We start from the raw sequence: 27719 nt of genomic DNA, 5'->3' as shown, positions 1-27719 counted from the left end.
TGTAAACACAGGTTTACTGTTATTGGTAAAGCTCAAAATATCAATCATGTGCTACCTACTTTTTATGACTAGAGTAAAATAGTTCTGCATCCAAACATCCCCCCTGTTCTAAATGTAAAAATACTATGAAATAGCTACAACTCAGCAGTGAATGACTATATTTATGTTAAAGACTACGTTGGGTCTTTTATACTTATGAAAAGAATATTTAGTATTCAGTAGTGCATTACTTTTGTATGTTTTTTAAGGAAAGAAAAGTGATATCTTATTGGATCAATATATACACACTTTCTGGTCTTAAATAGAAACTAAATGTAGTGTACTGCACAACAACTGTGAACTCTATAAACAAAGTCTTTACAATTCAGAATTAGTCTTCATTCATAAAATGGAATATAATTGTTTAAATAATATGCAAATTTTTATAAAAGTACATATAAAACAAATAAAATAATCCTTTAATTTTTATATAAACTGGGAAGCTTTATTATTACAATGTATAAAATCAATTACTTAAATATTTAGCAGTTCAGAATAGAAATCCAACTCAATAATAGAATGTTACTTGGAATTAAATTAGTTAGAAATCTTTACACTCCATCAATAGTCTTAAATGGATTACTCTATCAAAGGGCTTACATTAATTCTGAATGTCTTTTAAAGTTAAAAAAAACTCTGATTATATTCAAGGGGTACACAAGAGTGCATTTAACTGCAGTCAACAGTCAGAGACCAGCCACTGCAGTTCTGGTTCCACTCAGGCAGAACGCAGTTTTGGCTCCTGCCTAGCTGGAACTTTAACTATCCTGTTTAGGGGAGAACTCTTCATATCCCTAGACACATGCATGGATAGAGATGTCTCCCAAAAGATAGAAATGTAAACATTTGGAGAACGGGGCGGGGGGGAAGTGGAGAATCTCTGCATTCTAAACATTTAAATTAAGATAGGTTTGGCCACCTGAACACTTTGCAAATCACGTTCACTCCACACTGGATTTACACTGTAAGCAGTGTGAAACCAAAGTGATGCAAGACTACTGTTTCCAGGGATTTTAGTCTACTGCACTGCAGAGTTAGGTTGGGTTCTGACTCCTGATTTACATTGCTAATCAATGCTAAATTGGCAATGATGCTAAACTTGGAACGTAAATCGTGAAGTGGTGCGCCGATAACAACCTGGCCCTTAACATCAAGAAAACCAAAGAAATCATTGTGGACTTCAGGAAGTCTAAAGGCGGAAGTCACACCCCCATCCACATCAATGGGGCTGTGGTGGAAAGGGTGGACAGCTTTAAGTTCCTCGGAGTCCACATCACGGAAGTCCTCTCCTGGTCCCTCAATACCTCCTCTCTGGTGAAGGCGGCCCAGCAGCGCCTATATTTCCTAAGGAGGCTGAAGGGATGTAACCTGTCACCCCTGATCCTCTCTAACTTTTACCGCTGCACAATAGAGAGCATCCTGACGAACTGTATCACAGTATGGTATGGCAGCTGTAGCTACTATGACCGGAAAGCCCTGCAGCGGGTAGTCAAAACTGCCCAACGCATTACCGGCACCTGGCTACCGACCATAGAGCACATATACCAGAAACGCTGTTTACGGAGGTCACGGTCCATCATCAAAGACCCTACCCACCCCAGCCACAGTCTGTTCGCCCTCCTGCCATCTGGGAGATGCTACAGATGCATTCGCACCCGTACGACCAGATTTAGGAACAGCTTCTTTCCCAGGGCTGTCATCCTACTGAACTCCACAAATAAACTCTAAAGCCTGCACATCTGCCAATGCACTTTATTAGGGTTATGTTTATGTTAATGTATTACAAGCCAAATGTATGTTGAATGTTTAAATGTCTTAATCTAAATGTACACTCTCGGGAGCCGCAAGCCTACATTTCGTTGTACTGCACTTGTGCACTAACAATGACAATAAAGTTGATTATTACGATTAAATGCATTCCCTAACAAGTCTGATGCACACATGGTCACTCTTATGGATACATGCTCATCCTACAACTTAATTTCAAATTAATTTTAAAATATTTAAATTGCTTTGCTTTTAAGCTCATCAAATGTGAATACTAACATCAAGTTCAAATTTATCTGTCTTATTAAAAATATTGGCATGTAAACCATAATTCACAAAAGTAATGGATTGCTTGAAATTAGATGCAAATATAAAGCATAAAGCATACTCAGGTGGTCGTGTGTCAGGTCCAAGGTCTCTGTGTAATGAAATTCGGTCACTTGCAAAAGCATTAAAGCAGTGTTTTTCATTTCCTTGATCTTTTTCCTTCCGCTCCTCTGGAGATAGATTATCAGTATGAAATGGCTTCCCTGACGCTCCAGGGGCATTTGAATCCTCAGGTGGCCGCTCCATGGAAGGTTTCAATTCTACTGCTGTGTAATATCCTGGCAAACAGGGCTTTTTGACGTCTATAGAGCCTTGCTCTCTGATAGGTGCTCTTATCTGCATTTTTGGAATTGCGTCTCTTAGATTGTTCACTGCTCCCATCATCATGTGCAACATTTTGTCTTTCTTTACTGCCATTTCTTTCAGCCAAGGCTCTTGTGTAGCAGTCCCAACTACTTCTCTATGCATCAGAAATAAAAATGTGATAAACACAAGAGTTACAAGCACAAGTTTCCAGGGCAAGTAACGTCTTCTTAAGAGCCTTCTAATTGCAGGCATCCTTAGTTTTAAAAATCCACTCCAGAAATGTTGTTTTAAAGTTTAGAAAAATATCCAACTCCCTGGAGCAAAGAGACGCGCACAAACTTTCATGAAGTAGTAATATTTTAAATCTGAAAAATAAAAAAAGTCAATAAATATCATGCAAGCCTCGGGCACCATTCAGGCCCAATGCTGAATATTTTTCAAGATAAAAATGAAAGCTATGAATGCTAGAAATCTGCAAGAGAAACAAAAAAATGTTAAAAATACATAACCAATCCATCACTATCTGTAAAGAGGGGGGCACGGAGACACAGGGTGAGAAAGAGATAAAGGGACCCTATTTAAAAAGGTTTCTACTCCACCATAAATCATTGCCATGGCTGCAAGAAAAGCAGCGCTCTTGATACTTGTCTCATACAATTTAACAAAATTCACAGCTATAAATTTTGAATAAAAAATAAAAATTGTAATTTTTGGTTTAATCATAATTTCCCTGCATTAGATGGATATATGCCTCTGAAAAACACACCATCTTAAATTTAACACACTTCGACCACTCCTACTAATTAAATCAACAGCATTTTGCATTAAACACTTCAGTCGAGTGAGTCACATATCCTGTATGCACCCAAGTGAATGCAGTATATCCTGTACAATTATTTACTCCAAGGCTACATTTATACAACAGCAGTAGTATCAAAATGATGCAGTTTTGCATTGCAAGGATGGTGCACTTTAATGTCAATACAGCCTGAATCCACACTTAGGGTCCAGCCTGACATTGGAGCGAAATGGAATGAAACTTCCTGGAGTGAAGTGAAATTTCTACAAGAAGTCCCATCCTGCTTTGAAGTCAGGACACCTGATTTACACTATACAGCTTAGCATCAAGGAGAAGCTACAACTGCTTCACACCGATGTAGAATTACATACACATAGCGTGGAAACAGGCCGTTCAGCCCAACCAGGCTGTGTTGATGTTTATCCAGTGTGTATTTTTGGTAGAAAATGGTTAATTGTTCACCCTGTGGCCAGCATTTTCTGAGCTGTCATGCTTTGGATATAATAGCCCCGAATTTGCAGTCAGCAGTGTAGCTAAGGAGTACACAGGCAACGACTTCAGAACAAACTTCGCACTTAGCTTGTGCAAAGCCCCCTTTGAAAAGTTGCTTTGAAACGCTGTGGAGTTGTGCGCAGTGTAGTGGCCCACGGATTCCAGGAGCACACTGCTGTGCGTAAGCATACCTGGGATCACGTGGGGCGGTGCTCCATTCACTTCCTGACTCTTAGCCAATCAGGAAAGGTAGAAATCTCCGATGGGACAGCATTAAGCTTTGCAGGAAGTCCATCTGAGCAGCTGACCTGGTTTTATTTATTTATTTATCTATTTTACTGTTCACACTACACTTTCCAAGAGATTACTGAAGCATTTTTCTTCACGTCGCAATCGTTGATAAATTATTTGATGCCAGGCTTCAGCTTTTAAATTGCTGACTATTTAAAAGCCAACTCATTTTAACTAAAAAGGACTGGTAAGATGAACAAGCTTGAAGTTTTACTTAACACAGTAAATTGAAGTTATTTTGATTTGCACAGTTTAACCTAAATGCATTGATATTAAAGTGTAGGAATTGACGAATTCCTACGAATAACTGAGATCGACACCAGAGAACAATTAAACAGGTCTTTACTCAACGGAGATGCCACGAGGACTCACTGGGCAGTCCCGTGGTTTGCGACGAAACGTCATCGTGTTTACCCGCGCTCTTAAAGGGGCCACGCCCTGTACATGCAAACTCTATATACAAAACACAGTAATGCCTAACACAATGGTACAGGTTTAGGCTGGTGTTAGAACATCATTATATACAGTTAGCCAGTCATTCATTCAGTGGTTCTGCCACATGCGCCCCCCCAGAATTCGCTTTAACGGACAAAGTCAAACGGTGAGGGGGTCTGACGAGCCTGTCAGAACGACTCCTGTACTCTCGAGGTGGAGGCTGCTGGGCGGTCTGGCGGGCGGTTGAACTTGGTCTGCCGTAACGACGATGGGTGGCCGACCCCGTCTCGGCGGTTGTGCTGTTTCGACGGGGCGGTCGAGGTCCAAATGTGCTGGCTTTAAGCGGTCGACCGAAATGTGGTCTGGCTTACCACCGACATCGACCGTGAAGGTTTTGTCCCCTGCTTCCAACACACGGACGGGGCCGGTATATGGGGCCTTGAGCGGATCCCTATGTGCGTCATGGCGAATAAAAACATATTCCGCCTTGTGAAGCTCCGTGGGAACGTGTGACCTCTGCAGCCAGTGGTGCGAAGTGGGCACCGGTGCGAAACATCTGGCCGCCTCTTGGTGACTAGCAAACTGGGCAGACGCGGACCATTGCTCCGTTGATGTTGGTAGGAAGTCCCCCGGGACCCGCAGCGGTTGACCATACACCAGCTCCGCTGATGACGAGTGAAGGTCTTCTTTGGGGGCCGTGCGAAGGCCCAACAGGACCCACGGTAGCCTGTCTGCCCATCCAGCATCCTGGAGGCTGGCTCTCAGGGCGGCCTTCATTGACCGGTGGAAGCATTCGCAGAGGCCATTTGCCTGTGGGTGGTAGGCTGTGGTGCGGTGTAATTTGACAGAGTCCTTGGGCCACTGCATTCCAGAGTTCGGAGGAAAACTGCGGTCCCCTGTCTGACGAAATATCGGCGGGTACTCCAAAACGGGCGATCCAGGAGGAAATGAACTCCCTGGCCACGTCCGCCGAATTAGTGGATGACAGGGGGACCGCCTCTGGCCATCTGGTGGTGCGGTCAACCACGGTCAGGATGTGAGAAAAACCATGGGAGGGTGGGAGCGGTCCTACCAGGTCCACGTTGATGTGGTCAAAACGTCGCTCCGGAACAGTGAAGGCGGCCAACGGAGCTTTGATGTGGCGCTGTACCTTGGCCTTTTGGCAGACCACGCAGGTGTTGGCCCAATCGCGGACATCCTTATGCATGCCATGCCATACAAATTTCGCCGACATCAGTTTCTGAGAGGCCTTCATTCTAGGGTGTGACAACCCATGTATGGCGTCGAACACTTTGCGGCGCCAGACAACCGGCACGACAGGGCGAGGATCCTGTACTGACGTAACACAACAGCGTGGTACCTGCCGAATGGAACTTGACGTCGGCCAACTGGAAGCCAGTGATGGCCGTTCAGTAAGCTTGGGCTTCCGGGTCGGAGGCTTGGTCCGCTGCCATGAGGGCGTAGTCGATGCCCAAATGAACCGTTTTGACAATCGCGCGGGAGAGGCAGTCTGCCACCAGGTTGTCCTTACCGGCCACGTGCCGAATTTGGATATGTAGGTCAGTTGACGCTGCTGTCGGGCTGACCACGGTTCGGCAGTCTTGGGCATTGCAAAGGTCAGCGGCTTATGGTCCACAAAAGCGGTGAAAGGACGTCCTTCCAGAAGGAACCGAAAATGGCGGATGGCCAGAAAAAGGGCAAGCAACTCCCGGTCGAACGTGCTGTATGCTCTCTCGTTCTGCCGTAGTTGACGGCTGAAGAATGCCAACGGCTGCCACGTCCCGTTCACCCACTGCTGTTGCACGGCACCGACTGCCTAGTCCGACGCGTCGGTGGTGAGGGCAATGGTGGCTCCTGGCAGCGGGTGCGCCAGCATAGTTGCGTTGGCTAAGGCGCTTTTGGCGTCGGCGAACGCTCGGGCCATATCATCCGTCCAGTCTACCGGGTTCTTGCCAGTCTTGCCCTTGAGGGCCTCGTACAGGGGCTGCATGAGTAGTGCCGCCTTAGGCACGAAACGGTGATAAAAGTTTACCATGCCTAGGAATTCCTGCAGGGCCTTTATGTTCTGCGGGCATGGAAAGGATGTCACCGCCTCTACCTTCGAAGGTAAAGGAACCGCTCCCTCTGAGGTGATGCGATGCCCCAGGAAGTCAATTTGGTGCAGGCCAAACTGACACTTGGCCGGGTTGATAATCAGGCCGTGTTGGCTGAGGCGTCGAAAAAGGGTGCGTAGGTGACAGATATGTTCTTCTTTAGTGGGACTGGCAATTAGAATATCATCCAGGTAGACGAAGAGGAACTTGAGGTCCTGCAGCACGGAGTCCATCAGGCGTTGGAAAGCCTGGGCGGCGTTCTTTAACCCAAATGGCATCCTTAAAAACTCGAAGAGGACGTCTTGTGGATGAACTGGGACCTGGTGGTAGCCCCGGACGAGGTCGACTTTTGAGAACACGGTGTTCCCTGCCAAATGGGTAGAGAAATCCTGGATATATGGGGGGGGGGATCAGGAGTGGTGGCGTCGTTTAGTCATCGATAGTCGCCGCATGGCCGCCATCCTCCGCCAGGCTTCGGGACGATATGGAGGGGTGAAGACCAGGGACTATTCGACCGGCGAATAATCCCTAACCGTTCCATGGTTGCGAACTCGGCCTTTGCGACCGCCAGCTTGCCAGGTTCTAGGCGCTGGGCCCGCACGTAGACCGGGGGGCCGTTGGTGATGGTGTTCCACACCATGTTTCGTGGCTGTGGAGGAGAACGTGGGTCTTGTCAGGTCGGGGAATTCGCTGAGCAGGCGAGCGAACTCATCAGGAGTCGGGAACGCACAGGAGACGGTGCGTGACGTAGTGTTACTGTGGTAACACAGAAGAGAATTAAAAGTTGCTGCGTTGATCAGCCGCCGGTTCCGAACGTTGACCAGGAGGCTGTTGGCGCACAGGAAATCTGCGCCGAGGAGGGGCTGGGAAAATTTGGCCGTAACAAACTCAGTGAAAACGTTGCCCCCCCCCCGAGGCACAACTCCACTCGCCGTCTGCCGAAGGTCCGAATCATTCTACCATTGGCCGCTTCAAGGGCGGGGCCGTGATTCCCCGTCTGCACAGAGGGCGGACGCGGGTAAAATGCTGCACTGCGCTCTGGTGTCGCACAGAAAACGACGACCGGAGAGAGTATCCGTGACGAAGAGCAATTTTCCCGCGTTGCCGATCGCCATTGCGGCCGCGGGGTGCCCGTTAGACCTGTTCCTCGGTGGTCGCCCTGTCAGTCGTTGGTTTTTTTGGGGAAAACTGCAGGGAGGGCAGCAACGCTTCGCTTTCGCTCCGAACTGCGCGTGGTAGAAACACAGCCCAGCAGGCGGACGAGCTGGGGCGGTGTCTGCGGAGGATGGATGCCTCGTGGCGGCGCAGTACTGCCGAGTTACAGCGAAAATTGTGTCAGCCTCCGCAGTGAGTGTTGCGCAGTCTTCAGTTTGAGATCTGGCCAGGGCAGCTTGTACCTGTTCAGGCAGTTGGCTGAGGAAAATCTCGCGGAAAAGGAAACATTCCCGTTCTGAGCCCAGGAGTGTGAGCACTTGGCTCATCAACTCTGAAGGCTTGGCGTCCCCGAGCCCGGGCATAGCGAGTAATCGACAGGCGCGCTCCGATTTTGTGAGCCCGAAAACCTGCAGTAACCGCACTTTGAGGGTTTCATACTTGCGCGCCGTTGGGGGTTTTCGAGGAGGCTGACGATCCGAGAGGCGGTAGAGCTGTCGAGTGCAGAGACCACAAAGATACTTGGTCTGATCTGCATCGATGTTCCTCAGGGTGAACTGGGCCTCGACCTGAATAAACCACGAGGGCGCTTGCTGCTCCTAGAACTGCGGTAGCTTTAGCGAAACGGCGTTTGCTTCCATGCTCTTCTTTTGTGAAAACGTTCACAAAAACGGGGTCACCAATGTAGGAATTTATGAAGGGGTCACCAATGTAGGAATTGATGAATTCCTACGAATAACTGAGATCGACACACCAGAGAACAATTAAACAGGTCTTTACTCAACGGAGATGCCACGAGGACTCACTGGGCAGTCCCGTGGTTTGCAACGTGACGTCATCGCGTTTGCCTGCGTTTTCCCACGCTCTTAAAGGGGCCACGCCCCGTACATGTAAACTCTATATACAAAACACAGTAATGCCTAACACAATGGTACAGGTTTAGGCTGGTGTTAGAACATCGTTAAAGAGAATTATATACAGTTAGCCAGAGTCATTCAGTGGTTCTGCCACAAAAGTAATTATTAATACTTTAGTGCACTTAGCAGAAAGTTAATGTTTCTGGCCTCTGGATAGGAACCATAAAACTCAATTAGGATGCTTTTTATGGCCGTAACATAAACCTAGCTCAAAATTAATACAATTTTCTCATCCACTCCAACTCTTACGCTGTGCAACAGGCTCCTGCACCTATTTGTACCTGCCATAAACATTTTCAGGGTATATTTAATGCACAGTAGGTGGGCAATTAGCCCAACTTTGCGCTAGCATGTTAATTTGAATGGGTAGGTGAAACATGGAGCAAAGCCGAAGCGGAGTCAGAACTTGACAGATCACAAGTTCGGGATTTAGCGCATGCGTTTGAACTTGCGGTCGATTTCAGCATACGCCGTCATACCAACCGCAAATTCAGGGCCGATGTAAACTAGAGGTCCAACCTACCTATCCTTCGCACTTCCAGAAATTTGCAGCCCAAACATTTTGAACAAAAGGGCAAGGGAAAAAATGTAACTAACAGGGCAAGCTCCAGCAAATTCTGGGCCACATATCTAATGCACAGCTAGAAGTTGGTAAATTTAGATTTATTTTATGGATATACAAATATAGCCAGTGTGCCCTAGATCGCAACCAATGCTATTCAGAACAGACAAGTAGGTATGCAAGACCACTTGGAGCACAATACAGAAAACTTTCGATTAACCGGCCCCTAAATAACCAGAACGCTCTATCCACCGGCAAAATTCAGGAGTCGGTTCAGGTAACTTTTTTTACTTTTAGTTACTTTTTTTACTCCATGTGTTGCTGTGCAAGGGTATAGCTGAAGCTGTTGCTAAGCTACATAGATGCTTGCAACTTGTGCCGATTGTTTTGAAGCTGTAACAGGGTTTGTTGCTTTATACGGAGCTCTGAGCTCTGTATCTTTTACTATAGCGTTCGGTTATCCGGAATTGTTGTTGAACCGGCACCACATCGGTCCCGTCCGTGCTGGATACCAGAAAGTTTCCTGTACTCTATATTTTGCGCTGTTTCTAGATGTTTAGGGCAGGATTTTCATTCAGAAGTCGGGACTACAACTTTTGGGGTTGTAGTCCCGCCTCCATCGAGATGCGGCCAATCCACGCGATTTTAGCTTGATTGACCTTGTTGAGCCCGCCCAGCGGGCTCAGCAGGCCAATTAAGGGCCACCCGGCAACAGGTGACATCACAGACTGAAATTTCATCTGTCAAGACGTGTTGACAGATGAGATATCAGTGTTTCACAGCTGTTTGAAGCTGTCAAACACTGATAATCTTACTTCTAACCCGAGTCCTTCTACGCAGACTCAGTTAGAAATCTCACCGGCACTGAAAGCTGCAGGCTGTCACTTTTGACAGATTGCAGCCATTCTGCTTTCTGTGCCGGATGGATGATGGACTCCCGAAACCTAGAGGAAGGAAGGCTGTAAAGGTAAGTGCAGGTAATTTAAAACTTCTTTACACACTTTAGACACACCAAACACACTTACCTTTGCACTCATGCACCCATCACTCACTTGAACACTGACATCTCGACCCCTCCAAGTCCTTCAAGCCGACGGCCCGACTCCTCTAACTTGGCGTGGTTTGGAGCCGTCGGGAATCCCACACGACAACCTTCAAAATAGGGATTAGGCTAAAAACTGCCTGTTAACTACCTGTTAACAAGCAGTTAATTGGCACTAATCCCTTCCCGCCTCGGGTCAGCGGGTCCCAGTGCGGGGCGGGTACCCGCCTCCTTTGAAACTTACATGGAGGCGGGTTTTGGGCGGGATGGTGTCGAGACCCCCGAATTCGGGAATTTAACCCCCCCCCCGCACACCTCCAATCCCGACTCCACGGCACACTGAAAATCGACCCCTTAGTGTCTACTTGGTGCGTCACAATAACAGCCAATATTGGAGAGGGTGGAGAAATTGAGCCTACACCTCAACACTTCATGGAACCTTACTGTTTCCATGTTCTGTCCAAATGTTCTATGTGTGACATAGCAGGTTAGGGTTAGAGCTCTGAGAAGCATAAAAGTTTGTTCCATAAAAATATTAAATTTGATCTGTTTGCAGCTATTACATGAATCCAATTGACGTTGTATTTTCCAAAGAAAAACCCGAATAGAAGCACACACCTACTCGACATAGTTTCCCTTCCTGAATCAGGGGACAGAATATTAATTGTTTTCCTCTCTACTGTACAGCATCTAAATTTAAAAATTAAAAACACTGACTGTCAAAATCTGCATGCAGTTTCAAACAAATCTCCTCCAATGTAATGTAGAACTCACAGTTTAAAACAAAATATTTCAAGAGAATATAAACCTCTCTGTCAGTACTGGCATTTACTACTGTGCATAAATTAACAGTGGAATATATTGCAAAGAAGACATATGCGAAACATATGTAGCTCAGTAGGAAAATTTTAAACCCAGTACCAGCACTTTGAACAGTTTCCCTCCAACAGCTAAATTGCTAAATGCACTGCATGGTGTGGGCTATCAGCTGAGAGACCGTAAGGGGGAAAATAAGGAGGCGGAGGAAAAGTCTTTATATTTAAAAAAAACTTTAAAACATCTCACCGTATTATGGTAAATTTTGACTGCTGTAAATCATTCAATAATTATATGGCTGGGACTTTGACACTAAATGAATTGGTTTATATTTATTTTATACAGTCCACACAAGTATAGTATTAAATTCTGAAACACTGACCAATGTAGCAAAGCATATCAAATTTTAACAATATTAAAGGGTATGGACACAAATTCACTTAGATCAGCTGGGCTTGACTATATACTAAGTTGCCCCGAAAAAGAAAATGCAGTATTTACTACAGATCAAGTTCAAAATTTATATTTAAAAACCCCTATAAAATGAAGTCCAAGGAAACAATGTTCCAGAGTTTGCTGGAGCGGGGCATCTCCCAGAGTTGGATTTTTTTCCCCTCACCCTTCAGCTCCAATTTGTGCCACAAATGCAAATTGATAACAACTCAATGGGGTCAACAGGGCATCTGGGATCTCGGTGAACAATGGGACTTATTCAAGATGGCTCCTGAACTGGCAGCTTCCTAGCAGCTCCTTTGCTGAGGAACTCTATCCTTGGCTAACTGTTGCCATCCTTTTCTCTTTTTCCCCCCCAATCTCCTCTCTTCCACGAAGTTCCCCTGGCTCTAATAATGGGTGCATTTTAGCCCCAACTACAAGTTAACTACTCGTTTAAAGTTACCTGGCCCCACTGCCCACCAATGTACCCCCTAATTTTTTTTGGTGCGCAGTCCCTTTAACGGGCTGCACGGCCATTTCAAAATTTCGTGCATGCGCAGTTTCTCCCACTGAAAAGCCGGTGAGCGGCCTGCGTGGGACCTCCAGGCCGCTGCGTGGAGATGCAGCTTAGCAGAAACGTTGCTGCCCACCCACCAACCATTTTGGCAACACGGACCATCTGCTTCTTGTTTTCTTCAGCGAGCACTGGATCTTTGCTTAAATTTGGCTTCCAAATTCCTGGACTTCTCTGCCGTCAAGACTATGCTTCTCCACTGGACTATGCTGCAAGACTCAGCTGTTGTGCCGCTGATCTGTTATTCAGTTGTTTAAGTTTTACGGTAACTTTGTTTGGCCTACAGCCCATATCCTACCGCTGCTGTTACCTGCTGAGCTTATGACTGTCCTACTGTTTTTTCAGCTTCAGCTACTGTGTGGTTCCTGGCCAGAAATTCACTCTCCTGGGCTGTAGTCTATTTTTCCACCATCTCTAGGTCTTTTGGTGACCTCCAACTTCGCCACTGTTTTCCTACCCCACGCCCCCCACCCCCGAATCAATTCTGCACACCTGCTGGCTCTTCCATTCCCACGGAAATACCTCCAGCAATGTGTCCGCCGATACTCTACACTTCAAATAGCTTCAGGACTCACTTGCCCTCCACACTGGCCTTCAAACCTGGACATCAGTTCATCGATGCTCCAAGCTGACTCCACCCTACCTAGCTCAACTTTATCCCACCATGGGACCTCGAACTTTAACTCTGAACTTCTTTCTATTGTCTGCTCTCTATTCCCTGTTTAATACTAGGATATATCTATCCTAATCTTACTATGTAACCAGACCTATGTTACTCGAGTTTCCCTGTGTCCATTTGCTGCCGTTCTGGACCCAAGCCCATCACTTCTATTTCCCCTTTTTTCCTTCTTTTCTCTTTACACCTCCTAGGCCGCTCTCTCCTGTCATGCCTCCTTTCATTTCTCCCCCTCGAGTACTCTGCCCACATAAATCCCTACCCTAACCCTCGAGCACTCCTCGACCTTGCTACTCTCCAGTCGCCATTCCATGCTTGACTCCCTCTTACATAAGCCTACAGCTTTGTTCTGTGCCTCTCCTGACATCGTCCGAAGGGCCCATCAATGCACTCGTCACTGCCACCTTACAAACAGCAAGCCCAACTGCCCCATCCTACTTGCTCGCTGACCTTACCGCCCAGTGCATCCGCTGGGGGCTAATCTTTCCGCTGGGGGCTAATCTTTCCAACCACCTTCCCGTCCCACTCACCCCTCCCAATGCTGACACTGTGGACTCTGCCAGCGGATCGGCTATCATCGCCCCTCTCCACATCTCCCTCCAGAATGTTCATTCACTTGTGAACAACACCCTTGCCATCCATGAGCTTATTGTGGATGATTGCATAGACATCACGGTCTTGGTGGCAACCTGGCCGACGGGTGATGACACGTTCCTGCTTAAATGAAGCCTCCCCTCCTGGCTATACCTTCCGCCACTTACCCTGCCTAAACCGCCATGGTGGTGGTATGGCTCTCATCACCAAACCACACCTTAGTTTGTCCCCTCGGCTCCTCTAGCAACAACTTCTCCTTTTTGAGCATCTCCTTGTTCCCCACCCCCTCACCTCATTTAAATCCTCGTTCTCTACTATCCACCCAAGTATCTCACCGATATATCTACACTGCTTTCCTCCCTCTGCACCGAGCAACTTCTCATCCCCAGTGATTTCAACCTCTATTTCAACTCTCTCTCCCCTCGGAGTTCACTACCCTCCTATCCTCCCTAAATCTCTCCCTCCATATAAACTCCCCTACCCACATTCACGGCCACCCAGTCGACCTTGCCATTTCACGTGGCCTCTCTATTCCCATCGTATCAATCACAGACGAGGCCATATCTGATCACTTCCTTGTATCGCTCTCCACCCACACCTGCCTTCCCCACGGTCTTGTGGTCCACCCCTGGAAAAAAAACTCTCCAAAGTTACTAACAACTGCACTTTCAAATTCCCACTGTCTTGCCTTTGGCCTTCCATTCACCACATTTCTGCAGCTACCAATCTGCTCAATCACATCCTCCTCTCCATCTTTGGTGCCCATGTCCCTATTAGAACCATGACTCTCTCTCACCCTGGTTGTTCTCCTTAGTAAGGCCCTCATCTCCGCTTCCTTAAGTCCAAGGGATGCAGACTTCAATGTTTATGGCGGACAAATGCTTCACCGGGCTGGGCCACATAAAGCACCATCAGGTCCTGTTCTCCTCTGCCAAAACTGCTCACGGTTCTAGATAACCCCCCCGGTTTCTCTTCTCCACTACAAACCGTCTTCTTAAACCCCTCTCCCCTGCCTCCTCCACCCTCACCTCCAACAAGTGCGAGGAGCTCACGGACTTCTTTTGTCACTAAGATTAAGACCACCAGTTCAGCTGCTTCCCTCCCTTCCCCTAACCGATCGGGACAAAATTTCTCCAAGTTTCTCCCCTGCCCTAGCATTTCTCTAGTTTCTCTCGTATCTCCCCTCATGCCCTTTTTTTCCTGAGCTCATCTTGACCACGATACCCACCTCTTGCTTCCTCTACCCTATTCCCACCAAACTGCAGACCTCCCAAGTTTCCTTCCTGGCCTCCATGTTAGTGGATATTGTTAACAGTTCCCTCTCCTCAGGTACTGTCCCCTTCAATTCTGCCATCATCACCCTTCTCAAAAAAAACACCCTCGACTTCTCTATCACCCCATCTCCAACCCCCCTTTCCTCTCCAAAGTCCTTCAACGTGTTGTCGTCCCCCAAATCCGTGCTCATCTTTCCCACAACTTCATGTTTGAATCCCTCCAATCAGATTTCCACCCCAGCCACAGTACTGAGACGAACCTTATCAAAGTCACAAACGACATCCTATGAGACTATGACAAGGGTAAACTATCCCTTCCCATCCTTCTCGACCTGTCTGCAGCCCTTGACATGGTTGACCACACCATCCTCCTCCAATGCCTTTCCTCCGTCATCCAGCTGGGTGGGACTGCCCTCGCCTGGTTCCATTCTTATCTATCCAGTTGTAGCCACAGAATTACCTGCAATGGCTTCTCTTTCCGCTCCTGCACCATGACCTCTCGAGTCCCCCAAGGATCCATCTTTGGCCCCCTATTTCTCATCTACACGCTGCCACTCAGCAACATCATCTAAAACACGAGGTTCCATATGTATGTTGATAACACCCAGCTCTGCCACATCACCACCTCTCTCGACCCCTCTACTGTGTCTGATTTATCACACTGCTTGTCCGACAATCAGTACTAGATGAGCAGAAATTTCCTCCAATTAAATATTGGGAAGACAGAAGCCACTGTCTTCCATCCCAGCCACAGAATCCATTCCTCTCCCTAGCAATTTTAAGGCTAAACCAGACTTTTTGCAACCTTGGTGTCGTATTTGACCCCCCTGCCCGAGATGAGCTTCTGAACACATATCCGCTCCATCACCAAGACTGCCTACTTGCACCTCCGTAACCGCCTGATTCCACCTCTGCCTCAGCTCATCTGCTGCTGAAACCCTCAACCATGTCTTCCTTACCTCTAGACTTGACTATTCCAATGCTCTCCTGGCCATCTCCCACCCTATATAAACTTGAGCTTATCCAAACCTCTACTGCCCATATCCTGACATGCACCAAGTCCCATTCACCCTGTGCTCACTGAACTACATTGGCTCCTGGTCCAGCAACACCTCAATTTTAAAATTCTCATCCTTGTTTTCAAATTCCTCCATAGCCTCGCCCCTCCCTATTGCTGTAACCTCCTCCAGCCCTCCAATTCCACCAATTCTGGCCTCTTGCACATCCCCGATTTTAATAGCTCCACCAATGGAGGCTGTGCCTTCAGCTGCCAAGGCCCTAAGCTCTGGAATTACATCCCTAAACCTCTCTACCTCTGTCTCCTCCTTTAAGACGCTCCTTAAAACCTACCTCTTTGACCAAGCTTTTGCTCAACTGTCCTTAAATCTCCTCATGTGGCTCTGTCAAATTTTGTTTGACAACGCTCCCGTGAAGCATCTTGGGACATTTTATTACGTTGAAGGTGCTATATAAATTCAAGTTGCTGTTGTTGACTAATAAGATTTAAGAATAGAGAAAGAAACAGAGCAAACGTCGGAAAAGGGCCTCAAAGGTTGAGCGTCATTTCAGGACCATAAAATCACCCCATTAACAGGGTCCTTACGATGTGAAATAGCATCCCTAACTTCCTGCAGCGAGGCCAAAGGTAGCAATTTCTTGACACTCATGGAGGAGGTTGACAGCAAGCTCCTATTTTTCCTAGGCTAAAGATGGAGCGGCGCAAATCGTCTCGCAATTTGTGGCTATTCACAACTCAGGCCATATCTCTTCCTCACCATAAATTGCTGGGCTTTTTTTTTAATGGGGAAAACAGAAATTTGACAGGGTCATTTATAGATGATCAAAACTCAAGCAGCCAATCTTCAAAAATTCACAGTACAATCAGAAATATATATTGCTCCCTTAATACAGATCATGTACACTCAGTCACATTTTGGTCTAATAAAAGGAATGGACTGTGACCAGATTTTCAAACAGTTACCCCTAAAGCAGATGCAAGTCACTGGCAATAGTAAAATATTGTATGATTTTCAACTTGAGAGCTGAAATTCCAATGCTGAAAGTGCCAATACACAAAAAATCAATTACTATAATCACAGAAATAAAGTTTATGGTGTACTATATAACCAATACTATACTATAATCCAAAACTGATTGCAGCAGTAATGGTCTCAGCCAGGCATGTCCCAAGCTCCTCATACCATCATTAATATTTAAATGCATTGAGAGCACAGGTAGGAGTGTCTGCACTCTCTTAGCATTTAAATCAACTCTATTTACATTTAAACAGTGCCCAAAAAGTTTAGTGGGATCTCTGAGCACTTTTAAACCAAATTTGACCACAAGTTCTTTTGAATTTTTTTCCAGATGTGGATGGCACTGGCAAGTCAACATTTATTGCCCACCCTTAGTTGTCCCAAGAAGATAGCAATGGGCATTTTTCTTGAAGGACACCTAGAAGGACAAGGGCAGCAGGCGCATGGGAACACCATCACCTCCAAGTTCACCTCCAAGTCACACACCATCCTGACTTAGAAGTATATCGCCGATCCTTCATCATCGCTGGGTCATCATCGCTGGGTCAAATCCCTGGAACTTCCTACCCAACAGCACTGTGGGAGTACCTGCACCACACGGACTGCAGCAGTTCAAGGTGGCGGCTCACCACCTTCTCAAGGGCAATTAGGAATAGGCCATAAATGCTGCCCTTGCCAGCAATGCCCACATCCCATAAACGAATAAAAAACACAACTTCAAGTCCAAATTTGACTCTAATCATATTGCAATTTCAGCATCACAGCAAACTGGAAGCTGCTTAAAGTTGCACTATATACACACCCTTAAAAATCAGTGGTGTAGTAGTTGGTTTTTTTAAGTTAGCTATTTTAATGTTTAATTGACAGAGCGAAAGGTGGCTTACCCCGCGTGCTGGTTTCTGGAAGTGCCTCAATAATTTGTAGGTGAAACGCTCTCGGGAATCAGCCTTCAGCTCAAAGGAGATCTGGAGACGATCTCCAAGGAATTACCCTGCAGTAGCTGGAGGTGTTTTTTTTTCCCCCATAAGGTTTTCTCAACAGGAGGTGGTGATTAACTCGTAGGTTTTTAAAAAAAAAATTAACTAAGAACTCGACCGAAATAAAATCAGCTTTCACTGCCTGTGGACACCAGGGCGGTGCGATACCGTGACGCAAGCAGGGGTCTCGGCGTGAGCCATCACTCCGGGCTTGTCACTTCCCAGCCTTGTGTTTTGTGCTGAGACTACAAAGGGACCGTGCAAACTTTGGGGAAACGCTCAACCTGATGTGACTAGACTGCCCTCCCGGAGTGACACAGGCGAAGCGAACGTCCGGCGGGGATTGCCACTGCCACACTCGCTCCTCACTCACTCTCAGCACCAACTTCCGCCTCGTTGGACACAGGTGTGTACACAGGTGTGCACAGCCACTCGGGTGGGCGCGCATGCGCCAGGTGAGCTTACTGGGTGCGGTGAATTTAAAGGGGCCGCGCCACCGCGACTTACTGCAATCTCCGCGAAACACGTCCCAAAGTTACACACCACAGATCGCGTCCAAATTCAGGTGTCTTAACCCCGGCAAACTCGCGCAAGTGTTTTCCGACCTCGTTATCATTGTGTGAAATCGGAGAATAAATTTACGAAAGTGAATGATACGGAGATTAATTTCCGGATCGATTCGCCCGTCGAACGGGTACGCTGGCAAAAAAAAAACCTGCGGCGACGCTTTGTGAAGTAATGAAGCGAATCGCACTCCTGCAGCCGCTGTGTAAAGAGGACCACGTGCAATATTAAACCAGCTCCAGTAAAGACAATTAGAGCACGTTATCCAAGCCACTCGATCACTGAAACGTGAAAGAATACACCTAGATGAGTTCGACCAACCTGTGTAAAAGTTTTCTGTTGGGCATAGAATGCGTAGACGAACGTTGCTTCTCGATTTATTTACGTTGCCAGTGTATTGACAGGAAGTTTTTCTTGATCAAAATAAAGTTTTTTCTGACCAACGCTAATTTTAAATCGCAACACGCTGCATTCAGGCTGAATGACTACAGTTTGTTGGATGCAATACTTCAAAAATGTCCAAAAGACCAGCTTTCAACTGCAAAAGGTGCCATCCTGTTGGGCAAAATTCCGGATACGGATAATTTACAAACACGTGCTACCAACAGGACTACAAAAACCTTAGGCTCATGAATGACAACACAAGTTCCGACTCCCTGCTGTTGTACCTCGGATCTGAACACAGCAGCAGGATACGGGAAATTACACATGTTTACATTGTAGAAAATGTGTTACCTGGAAACAATAGTTCGCATCGGTCTAAACCAAAGCCAGGAATGGTGCTTTAAATTTTATTATGCCTTAAAATGTTTCGAAGTCCTATCTATCGAAAGCGCCTCCTGTTAGGGTCGTTCTTATTACTTGTTCTTATGTAATTTATGTAAATCCATGATAAAGATTACCGTAAATGACTTTAACATTTTATTTTGTCAGAATTCGCGTGCTTTCTTTCAGGCATGACATCAATCGAATTGGCGAACAATCATTTTTATTTTAGTAACGAGCACAGCAATGTCCGGACAAAAGACGATTCACCCCAGTACACAAAAAAATGCGGAAGAATAATTAAAACTCAAAGTAATACTATATCCTGTCCTATTGAAACGTCTAGTTGTTTCATTGGTTGGTTGTTTCCAAATAGACGTGTCATCAAATTTGTAAACATGTAGGTAAGAATTTCAGTACGAAAATTATGATAAGAGATTATAAGAGCATTATCTTTAAATAGTAATTGAGTTGAAAAGCGTCGTTTTAAACTGAATGACTCAAATATAATTCGATTACATTCGTGTTAACCATTTGTCAGCTCTATAAGATGGGATATAATGACAAGGGAGAGACAGTCAGATTTTTAAAAATACATTCATGGGATGGGCCAGCATTTATTGCCCATCCCTAATTGCCTGTCAGAAGATGGTGGTGAGCCTCCTTCCTGAACTGCTGCAGTTGGTGTGGTGAAGGTACTCCCACAGGGCTGTTCTGGAGGGAGTTCCAGGATTTTGACCCAGCGACGATGAAGGAACGGCAATATATTTCCAAGTCAGGATGGTGTGTGACTTGGAGGGGAACTTTGAGGTGGTGGTGTTCCCATGCGCCTGCTGTCCTTGTCCTTCTAGATGGTAAAAGTTATGGGTTTGGGAGGTGTTGTCAAATACAGATACGCTCAAAGGTAGGATCAAGCATAATGTCTGGAAATTGAGAGAGAGGAGTTGTAAAGCTGTGTATTCTAAGTTATTACCCCTTTTAGGAAGAAGCAGAGTTCACAAATAGAATTATAGGGGTAAATGAATAAGCACCAAGTTGGTGCCTGTGACATGGTGTTTGATTTATAGGTAAGTGGAGTAAAGCAGGGTGGTGCAGGAGAGATGGGTTGGATATTAACCAAACTAACATAAAAGTGAATTCAAAAGTCTTCTATAGGCATATAAATAGTAAACAGGTAGTAAGAGAAGGGGTGGGGCCGATTAGGGACCAAAATGGAGACCTACGCATGGAAGCAGAGGGCATGGCTGAGGTACTAAATGAGTACGTTGCATCTGTCTTCAGCAAGGAAGAAGATGCTGCCAAAGTCATAGTGAAAGAGGAGATAGTGGAGATACTGGATGAGATAAAAATTGATAAAGAGATGGTACTAGAAAGACTGTCTGTACTTAAGCTTGATGAGTCACCAGGACTGGATGGGATGCATGCTAGGATGCTGAGGGAAGTTAAGGAGGAAATAGCGGAGGTACTGGTCATAATACTCCAATCCTCCGTAGATACGGGGGAGCTGCCAGAGGACAGGAGAATTGCAAATGTTACACCCTTGTTCAAAAAAAGGGTGTAAGGATAAACCCAGCAACTACAGGCCCGTCAGTTTAACCTCGGTAGTAGGGAAGCTTTTAGAAACAATAATCATGACAAAGTTAACAGTCACTTGGACAAGTATGGATTAATTAAGGAAAGCCAGCACAGATTTCTTAAAGGCAAATCGTGTTTAACTAACTTGATCGAGTTTTCTGATGAGGTAACAGAGGGCTGATGAGGGCAATGCTGTTGATCTGGTGTACATGGACTTCCAAAAGGGGTTTGATAAAGTGCCCCATAATAGGCTCGCCAGCAAAGTTGAAGCCCATGGAATAAAAGGGACAGTGGCAGCATGGATACAAAATTGGCTAAGTGACAGGAAACAGAGAGTAGTGGGGAACGGTTAAGAACATAAAGACATAAGAAATAGGAGCAGGAATAGGCCATTCGGCCCTTCGAGCCTGCTCTGCCATTCAATGAGATCATGGCTGATCTTCTGCCTCAACTCCATTCACTGGCCCTATCGCCATATCCCTTGATGCCCTTACTAGTCAGAAATCTATCGACTTCTGTTTTGAATATACCCAAAGACTGAGCCTCCACAGCCCTCTGGGGTAGGGAATTCCAAAGATTCACCACCCTCTGTGAAGAAATTTCTTCTCATCTCAGTCCTGAATGGCCTACCCTTTATCTTGAGGCTGTGGCCCCTGGTTCTAGACTCCCCAGCCAAGGGAAACATTCTCCCAGCATCCATCCTATCAAGCCCTATAATCATTTTGTATGCTTCAATGAGATCCCCTCTCATTCTTCTGAATTCAAGAGAATACAGCCCACCATCCCAGGAATCAATCTCGTGAGCCTTCGTTTCACTCCCTCTATGGCAATTAAATCCTTCCTTAGGTAAGGAGACCAAAATTGTACACAGTACTCCAGGTGTGGTCTCACCAAGGCACTATATAATTGGAGTAAGACTTCTTTACTCCTGTACTCAAATCTTCTTGTAATGAAGGCCAGCATACCATTTGCCTTTCTAATGGCTTGCTGCACCTGCACATTCACTTTCAGTGACTCATGTACAATGACACCCAGGTCCCTTTAGTTGTTTTTCGGACTGGAGGAAGGTATACAGTGGTGTTTCCTAGGGGTCGGTACTAGGACCACTGCTTTTCTTGATATATATTTATGATTTGGACTTGGGTGTACAGGGCGCAATTTCAAAATTTGCAAATGACACAAAACTTGGAAGTATAGTGAACAGTGAGGAGGATAATGATCCACTTCAAGAAGACATAGACAGGCTGGTGAAATTGGCGGGCACGTGGCTGATGAAAGTTAACGCAGATAAGTGCGAAGTGATACATTTTGGTAGGAAGAACGAGGAGAGGCAATATAAACTAAAGGGTGCAATCCTAAAGGGGATGCATGAACAGAGAGACCTGGGGGTATATGTGCACAAATCGTTGAAGGTGGCAGGACAGGTTGAGAAAGCGGTTAAAAAAGCATACGGGATCTTGGGCTTTATAAATAGAGGCATAGAGTACAAAAGCAAGGAAGTTATGATGAACCTTTATAAAACACTGGTTCAGCCTCAATTGGAGTACTGTGTCCAATTCTGGGCACCGCACTTTAGGAAGGATGTGAAGGCCTTAGAGCGGGTGCGGAAAAGATTTACAAGAATGATTCCAGGGATGAGGGACTTCAGTTATGTGGATAGACTAGAGAAGCTGGGGTTGTTCTCCTTGGAGCAGAGAAGGTTGAGAGGAGATTTGATAGAGGTGTTCAAAATCATGAGGGGTCTAGACAGTGTAGCAAAAGAGAAATTGTTCCCATTGGCAGAAGGGTCGAGAACCAGAGGACACAGATTTAAGGTGATTGGCAAAAGAACCAAAGGCGACATGAGGGAAAACTTTTTTATGCAGCGAGTGGTTAGGATCTGGAATGCACTGCCTGAAAGGGTGGTGGAGGCAGACTCAATCGTGGCTTTCAAAAGGAAATTGGATAAGTACCTAAAGGAAAAAAAATTGCAGGGCTACGGGGAAAGGGTGGGGGAGTGGGACTAGCTGAAGTGCTCTTGCAGAGAGCTGGCACGGGCTCGATGGCCCAAAGGCCTCCTTCTGTGCTGTAACCATCCTAGGATTCTAGGATCTGGGAAGCTAGCTATTAATATAGGATATTTATCTAAATGAAACATGAAAGGGGAAGGGTTTAAATGTAGATAAGCAAAATAAGGTGAGAATAATAAAGTAAATCCAATGGAACTAACAATCTAAAAAAGTAAAAACTACAATTAAGCAAAAAGCAAATGATGCGAGAAGTGCAGAACATCTTCAAGATGGGCATTCCTGGAAGAGTAGTGGCAGTGAATTAAACAATAAAGCAAAAAAACAAATACTGCAGATGCCTACGCTTCTCTCTCCACAGATGCTACCTGACCTGCTGGTGTTTCCAGCATTTTATGTTTGTATTAAAAACTATTTAAAAATGAAACTTAATTTAATTAATTTAAATAATTTGATTAATACTAAACTAATTAATTAAACAAAAAAAATACTGGGAGAACAGGAGATATGTTGCTGCTGCAATATGTGGGAGCTTGTGGACATTTTTGTCCACAGCGACTACATCTGCAGTAAGTGTCTGCGGCTCGACGAACTTCGGCTCCGAGTTGAGGAGCTGGAGTCCAAGCTGCAGACATTGCGAGACATCAGAGAGTGAGAAATTTACCTGGACCTTTGGCTCCAGGAGGCAGCCACACTCCTTAGATTAAATACTTTAGAATTGACAAGTGGTCAGGGACAGGAGGGTGTGACTGCGAGTGAGGTACGGGGATCCAGGAGGTAGTATTGCAGGAGCCTCAGTCCCTGCACTTGTCCAATAGATTCGAGGTTCTTGCAACCCTTGTAGACCAGTGTGGGGACTGCGGGGAGAACGAGCACGGCACCATGGTACAGAAAGCTTTTCAAGTGGGGGGAGTAAAAAGGAAAGTGGTTGTAGTAGGTGACAGCATAGTTAGGGGGATAGACACTGTTCTCTGTAGCCAGGAGCATGAGTCCGAAGGGCTATGTTGCCTACCCAGTGCCAGAGTAAAGGACATCTCCTCCAGGCTGCAGAAGAACTTGGAGTGGGAGGGGGAGGATCCAGTTGTCGTGGTCCACGTAGGTACCAACGACATAGGTAGGACAAAGAAAGAGGTTCTGCTGAGAGAATTTGAGCAGCTAGGGACTAAATTAAAAAGCAGAACCTCAAAGGTCATAATCTCTGGATTATTACCGGAGCCACGAGCAAATTGGCATAGGGGCAATAGGATCAGGGAGATGAATGCACGGCTCAAAGATTGGTGTGGGAAAAGTGGGTTTTGATTCGTGGGGCACTGGCACCAGTACTAGGGAAAGAGAGAGCTGTTCCATTGGGACGGACTACGCCTGAAACATGCTGGGACCAGAGTTCTAGCGAATCGAATAACTAGGGAGGTAGATAGGGCTTTAATTAAATAAGGAGGGGGTAGGGTCCCGGTGGAGAGAAATCTAAAATGCTAAAGCGAAAAGACAAGGAAGCAGTGTGGGAAAGTGATTGGGGTAAGGATAACCAGATTGTGTCAGGAAGGGACAGAGCGTACAAACAAAGGAGTGCACTAACAAATAGGGTCCGGGTAAGAAAAAATGGTAATAAGACAAATAGGGCCATAGTACCAAAAAATGTTAAGATGTCTAAAAATGTTAAAAAGACAAATCTAAAGGCATTGTATCTGAATGCACAAAGCATTTGTAATAAGGTAGATGAATTAACAGCACAAATAAATGTAAACGGATATAATATAATTGCGATTATGGGGACATGGCTGCAGGGTGACCAAGGCTGGGAGCTGAATATCCAAGGGTATTCAATATTTAGGAAGGACAGGCAAAAAGGAAAAGGAGGTGAGGTGGCCTTGTTAGTAAAGGTGAAATCAGAGCAATAGTGAGAAAGGATATTGGCTCAGAAAATCAAGATGTAGAATCAGTCTGGGTGAAGCTAAGAAGCACCAAAGGGCAGAAAACATTGGTGGGAGATGTCTATAGGCCTCCAAACAGTAGTGGTAATGTAGGGGATGGCATAAAACAGGAAATTAGAGATGCATGTAACAAGGGTACCACAGTAACCATGGGTGACTTTAATCTACATATAGACTGGCCAAGCCAAATTAGCAATAATACTGTTGAGGATGAATTCCTGGAGTATGTACGAGATGGTTTTTTAGACCAGTACATTGAGGAGCCAACTAGGCTATCCTAGATTAGGTATTGTGCAATGAGAAGGGGTTAATTAATAATCTTGTTGTGCAGGGTTCTTTAGGGAAGAGTGACCATAACATGATAGAATTCTTCATTAACATGGAAAGTGAAGACGTCCAATCCGAAACTAGGGTCCTAAATCTAAACAAAGACAACTATGATGGTATGAGGAGTGAGTTGGCTATGATAGATTGGGGGGCTTCATTAAGGCGTGACAGTGGATAGGCAATGGCTAACATTTAAGGAACAAATGCATGAATTGCAACAGTTATACATTCTTTTCTGGTGCAAAAACACAAAAGGAAAAGCAGCCCAACCATGGCTAACAAAAGAAATTAAGGATAGTATTAGATCCAAAGAGGACTCATATAAAGTTGCCAGAAAAAGTAGCAAGCCTGAGGATTGGGAGCAGTTTAGAGTTCTGCAAAAAAGGACCAAGAGATTGATTAAGAGGGGAAAAATAGAGTATGAGAGTAAACTTGCAAGGAACATTAAAGCAGATTGTAAAAGCTTCTACAAGTAAGTAAAAAGAAAAAGATTAGTGAAGACAAATGTAGGTCCCTTACAGTCAGAAACGGGAGAATTTATAATGGGGAACAAGGAAATGGCAGAGCAATTAAACAAATACTTTGGTTCTGTCTTCACAAATAACTTCACAGAAATGCTAGGGAACCAAGGGTCTAGTGAGAAAGAGAAATTAAAGGAAATTATTAGTAAAAAAATAGTGCTGGAGAAATTAATGGGACTGAAAGCTGATAAATCCCCAGGGCCTGATAATCTGCATCCCAGGGTACTAAAAAAGGTAGCCATGGAAATAGTGGATGCATTGGTGGTCATCTTCCAAAATTCTATAGATTATGGAACAGTTCCTGCAGATTGGAGGGTGGCAAATATAACCCCACTATTTAAAAAAAGGAGGGAGAGAGAAAATAGGGAACTACAGCCCGGTTAGCCTAACATCAATAGTAGGGAAAATGCTAGAGTCTATTATAAAGGATGTGATAACAGGACACTTAGAAAATATCAACGGGATTAGACAAAGTCAACATGGATGTATGAAAGGAAAATCGTGTTTGCCAAATCTACTGGAGTTTTTTGAGAATGTAACTGGTAAAATAGATAAGGGAGAACCAGTGGATGTGGTGTATTTGGATTTTCAGAAGACCTTTGATAAAGTCCCACATAAGAACCCAGGAGAGTTCAAAAGCAGCGGGAGCAGAGCGAGAGCGCCAAAACCCGGGAGAGTTCAAAAGCAGCGGGAGCACGCTGAGATACAAAGAAGTACAAAGTAATCGAAGTGTGACATCACCAGAAAGCAGGTAAGTGATTGGTTGGTGAGTATTTCTCTATTTCTCACTTTTTTTCCAAACTTGAGCATCTAAATTTAAGTGCCTTGGTGTAGATTAAAAGATATAAGTGTTCCAAATTTTAAAACTAATTAATTAATTAATTGAGACAGGAGACCAGGAAATGTGTTGTTGTTGTTGCATGTGGGAGCTCGTGGACACCATTGAGGTCCAGGGTGACCATATCTGCAGCAAATGTTGGCTGCTCGAGGAACTTCGGCTCAGAGGTGATGAGCTGGAGTCCGAGCTTCAGACACTGCGCACATTAGGGAGGGGGAGCGTTACCTGGACGTTATGTTCCAGGAGGCAGTCACACCCACTAGAATAATGACTTCCAACTTGGCCCATGGTCAGGGACAGGGGAGTGTGACTACCAGCGAGGCAGGTATTGGGATCCAGGAGGTAGTGGTGGAGGAGCCGCAGCCCTTGGCCTTGTCCAACAGGTACGAGATTCTTGCTCCCTGTGTGGACGAGGCCAGGGACTGCAGGGAGGATGAGCAAACTGACCACAGCAGCATGGTACAGGGAGCCATTCAAGTGGGGGGAGCAAAATGAAATGTTGTAGTGATTGGGGACAGTATAGTGAGGGGGATAGATACTGTTCTCTGCAGCCGAGAGCATGAGTCCTGAAGGCTGTGTTGCCTGCCCGGTGCCAGGGTTAAGGACATCTCCTCTGGGCTGGAGAGAAACTTGGAGTGGGAGGGGGAAGATCCAGTTGTCATGATCCACGTAGGTACCAAAGACATAGGTAGGACAAAGAAAGAGGTTCTGCTGAGAGAGTATGAGCAGCTAGGGGCTAAATTAAAAAGCAGAACCACAAAGGTAATAAAGTCTGGATTACTACCTGAGCCATGAGTGAATTTGAATATGGTAAATAAGATCAGAGAAATGAATGAGTGGCTCAAAGACTGGTGTGGGAGAAATTGGGTTTCGATTTGTGGGGCACTGGCACTAGTACTGGGATAAGAGGGAACTGTTCCGTTTGGACGGGCTTCACTTGAACCATGCTGGGGCTAGAGTCCTGGCAAATCGAATAACTAGGGCTGTAGAAAGGGCTTTAAGCTAAATAGTGGGGGGAGGATCCAGGTGAGCGGGAAAATAAAAAGTCAATCAGAAATGAGAAAGCAATAGAGCAGGCTAGAGATGGGAGAAATAATAACCAGAGTGTGACAGGAAAGGACAGAATGTTTAAAAATAAGAGTGTAACAGAAAAAAAGTCCAAAACAAGGAAAAATGGTAAAAAGACAAAGTTAAAAGCTCTATATCTGAATGCACGCAGCATTCATAACAAGATAAATGAGTTGACGGCACAAATAGATACAAATGGGTATGATCTGATTGCCATTACAGAGACGTGGTTGCAAGGCGACCAGGGCTGGGAACTGAATATTCCAGGGTATATGATAATTCGGAAGGATAGAAAGAAAGGAAAGGGAGGTGGGGTGGCTTTGTTGGTAAAAGATGGGATCAGTGCAGTGGTGAGAAGTGATATTGGCTCAGAAGATCAAGATGTGGAATCGGTTTGGGTGGAGATAAAAAATAATAAGGGGAAAAAGTCTCTGGTGGGTGTAGTCTACAGGCCCCCGAACAGTAGCAATGCTGTTGGACAGAGTATAAATCAACAAATAATGGAGGCCTGTAAAAAAGG

General features: G+C 45.5%; 1 protein-coding gene across 1 annotated transcript in view; it reads right to left on the bottom strand.

Annotated features, from left to right (window-relative positions):
• galnt3 (UDP-N-acetyl-alpha-D-galactosamine:polypeptide N-acetylgalactosaminyltransferase 3 (GalNAc-T3)) overlaps positions 1-18317 on the bottom strand; it is a 74962-nt gene extending 56645 nt beyond the window's left edge. The window contains exons 1-2 of the mRNA XM_085986452.1: positions 17512-18317; positions 2195-2804 (exon numbers count right to left, since the gene is read on the bottom strand). Coding sequence (XP_085842578.1) covers positions 2195-2691 — 497 coding nt within the window. The 5' untranslated portion in view covers positions 2692-2804; positions 17512-18317. The remainder of the gene's footprint in view (positions 1-2194; positions 2805-17511) is intronic.
• Between the last annotated feature and the right edge of the window lie 9402 nt (positions 18318-27719).

Source organism: Somniosus microcephalus, chromosome 4 (genome assembly GCF_052327205.1).
Source record: "Somniosus microcephalus isolate GS21.2 chromosome 4, FLI_Smic_1.0, whole genome shotgun sequence".
Lineage (NCBI taxonomy): Eukaryota > Metazoa > Chordata > Chondrichthyes > Squaliformes > Somniosidae > Somniosus > Somniosus microcephalus.
The sequence above is the reverse complement of the archived record's forward strand: the minus strand, read 5'-3'. Positions and strand labels throughout refer to the sequence as shown.